This window comes from Mytilus californianus, unplaced genomic scaffold (assembly GCF_021869535.1).
Source record: "Mytilus californianus isolate M0D057914Y unplaced genomic scaffold, xbMytCali1.0.p SCAF_7, whole genome shotgun sequence".
NCBI classification, from domain to species: domain Eukaryota; kingdom Metazoa; phylum Mollusca; class Bivalvia; order Mytilida; family Mytilidae; genus Mytilus; species Mytilus californianus.
The window spans coordinates 59,470,460-59,482,000 of record NW_026262723.1 but is presented as its reverse complement, the minus strand read 5'-3'; the positions used below and the strand labels follow the sequence as shown (position 1 = coordinate 59,482,000).

Below are 11,541 nucleotides of genomic sequence, written 5' to 3'. Positions count from 1 at the left end.
ACAGATCCTGTGTCTAAGCCTCTTTCTCTTCTGGTAATTTCAGCCTTTAAATTTTTGAAGGTGTGTATCAATCCGACAAAACCAGAGAATCACATATGGTCTCTAAAACAGAAAATAGAATAGAGCGTTTTCGGATCCTTGTAAGCAAAGCTAGGACGATTGGTGTCTAAATGAACATAACAAAAAAAATCATTGTTTACTGAGGCCTTTTGGTCTCATACAGAAAGAGAGTTGTGTTTTTTTTTAAAGTGAAGCGCTGGAGAAGTAGAATCAAGCGCTATAGATATAAAGTCAAGCGATGTAGATATAATGTTCAGCTCAGTAGATATAAATTTCTTTTACAACTCAAGCTCTGGACTTTACAACAGGGCTCCGTAATCATTTAAGCTTGAGGATTGAGGATGTTAATTTTTTTTTTAAATAAAGTCCAGTTTTCCAATAGTAACTGTTATTAGCCAAGTCAGCTTTTCACTTCACTCGTCGTCCGGCGTCCGTCGTCGTCGTCCGTCGTCCGTTGTAGTCGTCGGCCGTTAACTTTTACAAAAATCTTCTCCTCTGAAACTACTGGACCAAATTTAACTAAACTTGGCCACAATCATTATCGGGGTATCATGTTTAAAAATGTGTCCGATGACCCCGTCTGCCAACCAAGATGGCCGACATGGCTAAAAATAAAACATAGGGGTAAAATGCAAGTTTTGTCTATTATTTTGAAAATCGTTATAAATAGAGAATATCTGATAGATCAAAAATGTTTGGAATGTTGAGCTCTACCAATTATCCAGGAACGTCAAAGCTTTTGTCCTTTTTGCCCTTAAATGACAAATTTTACCATTGTTGTTTTCATTTTTGCCTATTAACTTGAAAACTATAATAGATAGAAAGAAAAATAAAGTTGCAAAAATGATCAGCTATACAAGATCTACGAATAAGTTTGCACGGTGGAAATCGTCAGTTGACACGAGTTAATGCCCTTTGAGGACAGAGAGAGAGAGAGAGAGAGAGAGAGAGAGACAGAGAGAGAGAGAGAGAGAGAGAGAGAGAGAGATAGATAGATAGATAGATAGATAGATAGATAGATAAGCAAAAATGATAGATAGATAGATAGATAGATACTTAAATAAGCAAAAATGATCAGCAAGCCAAGATCTACATTTAAGATAATATGGTGGAAATTTCCGACGACTCCTTATTGAAGTCATTACCCTTTAATGACGATTTTTACCTTTTTTTTTGCATTTTGCCTTATATGATGAAAAACTATAATAGGTAGTTAATAGATGAAAAGAAACTTTTTAAAAATAAAAAAAATGATCAGCAAGGCAAGATCCACATAGTCAAATTTTGCCGTTATAGTAATAAGACTCACTCTTCATAGGCGTCATTGCCCTTTTCTTATTATTATTACAATCCCACCTATGAGTCCACTCTCGTATTCGGAAGAAGAAGAAGCCCTTAAATGACATTTTTTATTACTCTCTTTTGTGTTTTGAGCAAAAACTAAAGACGATAGAGAGAAACTACAATGTATACAGACAAAATGATCAGCAATACAAGTTCAATAAAAAAAAGAGATTTTTGTCATGAACTCTATTCTTGTCTAAGTTGTTGGAGAGAGAGTCCAACCAGTGTTGAATATGCACATAGACCTAGGTGAGCGACATATGATCTTTGAAGCCTATAGGTGTCATGCAGGCCTGTAAGGCCATGTGAGCTATTCTCGTCATTAAGTATACGTCGTCCGTAAACTTTCACATTTTCTTCTTCTCTGAAACCACTCAGCCAATTTTAATAAATCTTTGTAAGAATAATGTATTGAAAGTCCTATACAAAAAACCTTCATTTTGTTCCGATTTGTTAAAATAATACCACCGGAGTCAATTTTTGAATTTGGCAGGTCAATTTCTAAAAATCCTCTTCACTGAAACTGCAAAGCTATATGTTTGGAAACTCTATAAGATTAATGATGAGAGATCCCTTTCAACGATTACCATTTACTATTGATAGGTTGCCGATTCTGATCACAGTGGCACATAGTTTCCATTGAAAAACAACGGGAAATGTATTATTCAATCACTTTTTCATTAAAAACTTGCGCAGATTGTCAAGATCTATACCTACATGTACTTTCTAGTTCCACCAAATTTATTCCGGCGATGAATCATTGTTGGAGTAATTGGCTTGAAATAATATGTTTTTTTGGTAGAAACTGTAAACAGTTGAAATGATGAGCAATACACGATCTAGAGCAATGACCAAATAGTTAGCCCTACATTTTTCATATAGATTTGTAAAATGGGCATTTCTCAAAAAAAATGCATTAAATTTCTATTGCTATTTTACGTATAAAATATTGCGTCAGTAGTAGATCTAGAACTTTAAGTGTGGAAGTTGTTTGCGACTTCAGGGAACTTAATTTGGATATGCCGGTTATAAAAAATTGATGTGTTTCGAGTCAAAACTATTTTTGTTACTGTAGGGGGGTGTAGGGTGTGGATCGAACCATAAACAGTTGGGGCAAGTATGGACACACCATTCAAGCTTGATACAGCTCTGAATTTGGATAATGATCAAATATTTGACACAGCATAGATTTCCGATACAGAATGAATGTGGTCTAACATCTTAAAAAAATGAAATTGGACATTTACCTATTATCTGGTCCAATACCCAAAATTTAAATATATAGTTAGATTCAGCATATCAAAGAACCCCAAGAATTCAATTTTTGTTGAAATCAAACAAAGTTTGATTTGGACCCTTTGGACCTTAATGTGAACAAATTTGAAGACGAGGCCCAAAATAAAAAATCTAAATACACGGCTTGATTCGGTATATCAAAGAACCACAATAATTCATTTTTTGATGAAATCGAACAAGGATTAATTTTAGACCCTTTGGACCTCAATTTCGGACCAATTTAAAAACGGGGCCCAAAATCAAAAATCTAATTACACGGTTAGATTCAACATATTAAAGATCCCAAGAATTCAAGACTTTGAATTTAACCCTATTGAAATTGGTCAAGAAATTAAAGGCCCCTACTTCCTTAACGGTTAAGGCCATAACCCCCAAAATTAATCCCAACATTCTTTTTTTAGTATAGAACCTTATGGTACAATTTCATAGAGATCCATACACTTATACACAAGTGATTTTCCTGAAACAAGAAAAATACTTGTTGTTGGCCCCTAATTCCTAAACAGTTAAGACAAAAAAAATCAATCCCAACCTTCCTTTTGTAGTATTGAACCCTGTGGTACAATTTGATAGAGATCCATATACTTATACTCAAGTTATGTTCTGGAAACCAAACGTCTTCGGACGACGACGACATCGCCATACCATTATACGGCTGCAAATTTATAAATATAAAAAAATGAATACCACCTTTCCATTCCAAAATTCAAGGTCCTCATCCCTTCTTTTTGGGGTTATAACTGACTGATCCCTTACAGGAGTCATCACCCTCCCAGTGTCCGATTTTTGCCGATTATTGCGTCTTTTTTTTACTAATATCTTGAGAAAAGTAATATATAACGAGAAACTTGAACAGCTAAAATGATCAGCAAGGCAAAATTTACAAAAAATGATCATACATTTGTATTTGAAATTTGTGTATCAACTTCTTATAGAAGAAACTGCCTCTAAATAGAAAAGACATTTTCAATGGAAACAATCTATTTTATTTGCTCTCCTTCTGAAACAAATAATATCTTTTTCAATATCTGGAATCAAACATTTAAAAAAACATGCATCCCCCCCACCAAAAACAAAAAATGATTGGTCGGTACCTTGGCGCTGTTTTAAGTTCTTGAGTCTGGAGGTGTATATATGAACGGCTTCCATCGAAACCTTTTATGTTGCGGGTTACTGTCTAGTTGAAGCTGTAAAATACATGCGCGAAAACGTAATATAAAGCTGTGCGCAAATGTAACGCACCAAGTTAATCCTATATCTCCTTTCATCCATACCGGGGGTCATCGGTGGCTGAGTAGTCTAAGTAGTATAACTACTGTATCACTAGCCTGTCAACACTTAAGGTGTGAGTTCGAATTACACATGTGGCAGGTAAGCTCGACTCTAATCTTAATTGACTAGGACTGTCAGTTTTACTACCGATGGTCGGTGATTCTCTCTGGGCACTACGGCTTCCTCCACCAATATAAAGTGACCGCCTCGAAATAGCACGATAGTGCTGAAAGTGGCGTAAAACATCAATCAATCAATCAATTATCCATACCGGTTTACTTATGCATAAGTAGAAAATTTTATAGCTATTGTTATGAAATACTTTTAAAAATTATTGTGATCTAATTGGTATAGGAAAAGAATTAAGATAAAGCGACAATTCAGAAAGAGGGAATACATATACCGGTAAAGCTGTCTTTTGCAATAAAAGTTGTTTTATCATATTTTCGCCGCAGCAGGGAAAATTTTTCAACTAGCTCCTGTTTTAATGGGTCTAAATCTTCCTCCGAAATGTTTGAAACGTTGATTTTTTTTATTAAATTGCACTATCTCACTTTTTCTATAAAATGCACTTTCGGAAGCTGATACGAGATTGGAGCTGCTAAATCAGAAACAGGAAACTGGCATTCAAAAAAACAATGCAGAATATCCTCTGGTTATTTGAACTCCAGGTGCTCAGTACACAGTCTAAGACCCATAATAAATCACTTTCACCGTATGTTCATTATTTTAAACCCATCGAATAAACCTAAACTTTGCAATTTATATTTTGACAATTTTCCAATAATATCAGATGTGTTTCTTTCATCTTTAAAACGAGGTACCAACGTGCCATGCAATGTTTATCTCTAAAAACCTCAACCATTTTCCAAACGATAGCTTCAGATTTGAGCCGGGTTTATAATAATTCCGGATAAGCAGATCGGAATCAGTTATGACGTAGACAGTAATCGTTCTAATTGTAATCATGTTCTTTGACCATAACAACGATGAAAGCACATCATATAAGGACGTTTTGACATCATATAATGAAGTAAACCGCACCACATAATATATTGTTACAAGCACATAATATAATGACACACCCACATCATATAAAGATGTCTGCACATAATATAAGGGAAGATGCACATCATATAAGGATATTTGCACATCATATAAATATATTTGCACATCATATAAGGATCTTTGCACATCATATAAGTACATTTGCACATCATATAAGTATATTTGCACATCATATAAGTATGTTTGCACCTCATATAAGTACATTTGCACATCATATAAATATATTTGCACATCATATACAGATATTTGCACATTATATAAATGTGTTTGCACATCATATATTGATGTTTGCACGTCATATAAGTATATTTGCACATCATATAAGTACATTTGCACATCATATAAGTATATTTGCACATCATATAAGTATGTTTGCACATCATATAAGTACATTTGCACATCATATAAGTATATTTGCACATCATATAAGTATATTTGCACATCATATAAAGATATTTGCACATCATATAAGTATGTTTGCACATCAGATAAGTATGTTTGCACATCATATAAGTATATTTGCACATCATATAAGGATGTTTGTACATCATATGAGTATGTTTGCACATCATATAATGACAAGTGCACATCATATAAAGGCAAATGCACATCATAAAATGAAAATGGGCATAATAAGACAGTTTTGGCGTTCCATAGTATAATTATATACAGTTGGCCACAGACCACAATTAATTCCCCCTATTAGTTCTTTATAACGTTTTGTCGCATTAAAAAAGTTTACCTGTTTTTTTTGTCAAATCTTTTGTGTGTGTAATGTACAGTACAAGTCCAAAAATATATCCAAGTTTCAGAAAAATTGAACGTTTACATCTTACAAATTTAGCCAATACACATCCATACCCCTATGGACTAATCGAGAGATGTTCCGAAAACTGTAAATATTACCTTTTTGCATCTGGCCTAATCACTCTTTCCATATCAAAATCAGTTACAATAAAACATCCAAAAATTTATTTCAGCTCTCTTCTTTCATTTCCACCATATAAAAACTAAGAAATGTATGAGAAAAGGAAAGAAAAAAAATAAAGAAAAAATACACTTTAATTAAAGGGAACTACATGTAATTAAGGACAACGAAAAGCGGGATCATTAATTGTGGTCTGGGGCTAGTTTCACTTGTTCATATAGAGTGTACTTCGTTACAATTTTTCTAACGAATTGAAACTTTTTGATTGGCTTTGAAACTTTAGATCTGTATCGTTCTTAACACGAATCTAAAGCATCAAGGAAATTAAAGTTTTTCTTTTTTAAACGGAAACGAGTAAATAAATTCAAATGTAACTACTCGGCCATTTTGGCTACGCCTATAATACTATTGTATGTGTAGCGAGAATGCCCGAGTAGTTACGATTGTATATGTATTTCCTTCCCTCTTAAACACTAGTTTGATGTATGAAGTTATCAGATAAGTTTCAACTTTAAACCGATGTATAACTATAGATTTTATATTGTTCTCATGACTTGATGCGAAAAATCTTTTTCCGTATGAAAAATTATTAACAACATCTACGATGTATATTATCGACAGCTTTTTATGAGATATTCGAGTATTGAAATATCAATTATGTTTTTTATTAAGGTTTTTAATGTTTCTGAAGGTAATTCCAAAAGAAGCAAAGTTTAGTTTTTCAAAGTAAACAAAAATAATTTGCAAATAGATTCGTACATTTCAACAAATCAAAAACCAGGTCCTATGGACCAGATGAATTATTGCGATCACTTGGTGTACTTCATCGATGCCCGTCGTCGTATGCTTTTTAAAAATTTTCTTAAAACTACTGGACTAATTTCAACTACACATGGACTTAATGATCCTTCCGGGAATGTTATATAAATTGTATGTTTTCCGCTCTTCTCAATCAACCAACATGGCCACCATGGCGGAAATAGAACATAAGGGTAAAATTGAAGTAATTGCCTAATATCTAAACACCATAATAGATATAGAATTATATCTATAGAATTATACGCTGATATGTTAACATTATCACAATTGTCAATATAAGGTTCAAATGTATATAGTGTGAACTTTACTTAAGAGTAATTTATTAAAATCAAAATGATGATAAGATCATTATAGTATTTTCAAGGAAAAGGAAAGCATGTGTAAAGATAAGATAGACACTTGTATAAACAGGAAGTAAAACATTCGACTTGAAACGTACACATGATAAAAGTAAAATGGCACAATGTCCAATTGGAAATTGTGAAATTTGTGTTCAAGCAACAGGATCACATTACTGTAAACAATGTCGACAGTACTTTTGTTACAGCTGCAAGACTGCACATCTAAGATTAAAGATTGCACGTAATCATGTATTTGGAAAAAGTTTCGAGGTGGATGTAGAGGATGTAGAGGAACAGCTGAAATGTAATCATGTTGATCGACATGTGTTTATGTGTTTAGATTGCGATTTTGCGTTGTGTAAGGGTTGTCTAGTCGAAAACCACAATGGCCATAGCGTGGACGAAGTTGATAAGATGTTTTCATCCTTGCACTACCAAGCATCTACAACAATGAAAGGAATCTTTAGCGATTTCAAGCGTAAAAGCGGTGACATGTTATCAATGACAACGTCTTATGAGAAGGAGAGCGAAAAGCTTGAGCGAGCAATTTCAAATCAAGGTGCAAAGATAAAGTCTAGTATTGACAAAATGGTTAACGCAATAATTGAAAACGTAAAGAAATCTCGTGAAAACGTGAGAAACCATTATCCTATGTGTTTTCAGGATGCAATTTCAAGTACATTCACACAATGGCTAAAGCAGATAGATGAAATTGGACAGAAAGAAGCAACCGAAACATCTATTCATGAAATTCAAAAACTTCTCAATGACATGAAAGCAATGGAACTTCCTAACCTGCCTGATGTCCCTGCGGTTTCATATTGTGCCCAACCAGTCGACGAAAAAATCATCATGGGTTTACTAGGACGTATCAAATTTTTGTAAGTGATCAGTGATGGTATCAATAATAAATTAACAACTCGTATATTACGTGTGTTAAAGTCAACTATAATCAGTCAGAGAAATGCAAGTCGGAGAAGTATCAAGCTTTCAAGTACGGTTTACCACCCTCTTCAAATTCAGGATTTTACATATATCTAATGATTTATTAAATCTAATATAAATATATGAGAAATATTCATAATATTTGAAATGAAGTTTAATATTATTTAAAAGATATTTGTCATATACTATAAACCTAAAATCATGTTATATGCAGCAAATTATTTTTGATATATTATAAACAAAAAATGGATATAAGATGTATTTAAGATATATGAATAATACCAAATATTACGGATGACAAATGTATTGTGTTAACAGTATTAACCGACAAAGGCATATCTTTAATTATGTATTAAATTCAGTAAACGGTTAAGATCTTATTTCCTTTAAGAAGTGATGAAATCATCATTAAAGTATTCAATTTCCTTCCTTGTAATATAGCTCTCCAAATGTTTCGGTTTTTATACATCCCTGGCTTTCAAACATTCGTCTCGTAGCGTTCCTGATGAAGGTGAATCCAGAAAAGCACTTCGGACGCATGAAATTTAAAAGTGTTGTTTTCATTCTGTTGGTAAAATATAACAACAGTGATGCGTGTTCTTATATATCGGGGTTTGAACAAAATTATAACAGCCAGGTGTACGGTGTGTTTCTTGCGTTTTTAGCTCACCTACCCTTGAAATGTGAGATTTTGCTATCACTTACATAGTAAAAAATCTGACAGAAAAAAAATTTCAGAATGTCAAGATCAAATTTTTTTTCTATTTTCACCAAAAAATATGAGATGACTACATAAGGATTTATGTCCTAACATTTTTTTTTGGCTAATTTTTAACATTTTGCTTATTATATTTAAAAGGATATTAAAGGCAACAGTTCTATACTAGACAGGTAAAGTAAAACTCATCACAGATACTAGGCTTTTAACTTGATACGTCAGACGCGCACTTCGTCTACTAAAAATCCATCAGTTTTGTTGGAATTGAAAAGTTGGAAAGCCAAATCAAATACAAAGATGAATAGCATTAACACCTGAAAATTCGAAAAGTTGTGCCAAAATACGACTAAGGCAATTCACGCCTGGGGGTAAAAAAACTTAAGTGTTTTGAATTTTTTAACATTTTGTATTCAGATAATTTACAGAAAATCTAAAAATGTTAAATGACCGAAACAATCGGATGACTCATTCAGGACTATTTTTGTCTTATCGTCGTGCTTTTATCCTTTATCTCAAACACAATGATAGATAAATAGCAACTGTAAACCAAATAAATGATCAGCTTTACAAACTCTACAAAAATATCAGTATGACCAAATCATTAGATGAGTCCTTAAAGTGTTATTGCCCTTAAATGATGATTGTTATCCACTTTGTGTATTGGATCTCTTTTCTAGTAGATAGAGAGAAACAATAAACAGCAAAAAATAATCAGCAATTCAGGATCAACAAAAAATAGGTTTTGGTCTTCAAGTTCAACAATGTGTTATCTATGAAAAATAGTTTTTATGATATATGAACAAGGCATTCTATCACTCAAATATTTAAAAGAGTATTAACAAACATGCATTTCCCTACAATATCAGCACATTATTTTTGATGTATGTTTTTAAAAACGTATATATAACCTATGATAATTTACAAATATTCATATATTGAAAATGGATGTCCTTTTTCATATATCAAAAGTATTTATTGTATATGTTAATTATTTCAAAATATAAAAATAGTTAATGAAATTATTTATATTTTTCAGATCCTTTTCAAACCCAAACCCAAAATCAAAAGAATTGCTACTGTCACCTTGTGAGTCTGGGTATGGTTTCCGTCTTATCGGTGGAAAGGATTTTAACGACGACATTTATGTGTCAGATGTTGTTACCGGTGGTTCTGCTGCTAAAGCAGGTCTTAAACAGTTAGATAAAATAATCGCAGTGGATGGAAAACAAGTTAAAGGCTCATCTCACCATGAAGTTGCAGAAATGTTTAAGAATGTTGAAGACAACGACGTTGTGTCAATATCAATTGAACCTTTTCACGTGTCAGATGTTTCTTCCAATACTGCAAAGGCAGGTCTTAAACAATTGGATAAAATAATCACAGACGATGGAAAACAAGTTAAAGGCTCATCCCACCATGAAGTTGCAGAAACTATTAAGATTGTTGAGGACAACGACGTTGTGTCAATAAGAACTGAGCCTTTTGAGCAGTAGATTAGTACGTGCAGTATACATTGATTTCTTACATTTTGCAATTGATTGATACGTCACAATTATGCATTGGAAATCTATCGCTGAAAATTAAGAAAAAACAATCAATCTGTTGTGTCTTTTCAATTTTTATTGTTTGATTTGTGAGAACTTTAGGATCTTATAAGATTTATAAATTACAACATAGTCTGCAAATATTGTGTCGAGCAGATCCCAATAAGTAGTTTCAACATACGTAAATTTGTTGTCATTACTCAGCTTCCGTCGTCCGTTAACTTTTACAAAAAATCTCCCCTGAAACTACTCTGCCAAATGCAACCAAACAAAACCATCCTAGGTTTATCTGATTCAAAAATTGTATCCGATGAACTAGACGGCAACCAACATGTCTAAAAATATACCATAAAACAAAATGCAAGTAATCGCTAAAAATCTAGACAACCGTTATAGATTGAGAAAATCTGACGTGCATGAATGTTCAAAATGTCAAGACCTATGTACTACATGTTTTGACAAAACTATCAGATGATTCCTTTTCTGAGTAATTGCCCTTAAATGACGATTTTTACCAATTTTTGGCATATTTTATTTTCTTGAAACTATTAAAGATAGAGAGAAATTTTGAACTGTAAATGATTTACAAGAAAATATTTACAAATAAGCTAGATGACAGAATTCCTTATAGGAGTTATTGCTCTTGAATGATGATGTTTACCCTTTTAGCGTAATTGGCTATAATCTATAAAACTATAATAGATAGTGAGAGACATAAAACAGCAATCATTATCAGAAAAACAAAATCTACAAATATGTCAAACATTGTCAGTTGACTTCGTTTAGGAGTTATTTCGCTTTCAATACAATTTGTAACCGTAATTGCATTTTTGGTGGACACTATAGAAGATAGAGCAAAACTGTAAGCAGTAAAAATGATCAGCAAAGTAAAGAGGCAAGTGGTCAAAATCGGTAGTCGACTCCTTAGTTTTTGTTCTTTAATGACGTTTGTTTGTCTTATTTTTGTACTTTTGTTAAAAAATAGAAGATGAAGAGAATCGGTGAACAGCAAAATGATCAGCTAAAGAAGATCTTATGACAAATTGTATGTCCTAAATTATCAAAAAATAAAATAACCAAAATACCGAACTCCAAGAAAAATTCAATAACAGAAAGTCCCTTACCAAATTGCAAATTTAAAAGCTCAAACGCAATAAACGAATGGAAAACAACTGTCATATTCCTGACCTGGTACAGGCATTTCCT

At 32.8% G+C, this 11,541-nt stretch overlaps 1 protein-coding gene across 1 annotated transcript; it reads left to right on the top strand.

The window, feature by feature from the left end:
• Positions 1 to 6,725: 6,725 nt before the first annotated feature.
• On the top strand, positions 6,726 to 10,515 carry LOC127707647 (uncharacterized). Its single transcript, XM_052212283.1, has 2 exons — positions 6,726 to 8,009; positions 9,828 to 10,515. The coding sequence occupies exons 1-2, from the start codon at positions 7,243 to 7,245 to the stop codon at positions 10,282 to 10,284; spliced, it is 1,224 nt and encodes a 407-aa protein (XP_052068243.1). The 5' UTR covers positions 6,726 to 7,242; the 3' UTR covers positions 10,285 to 10,515.
• The last annotated feature ends 1,026 nt before the right edge of the window (positions 10,516 to 11,541 follow it).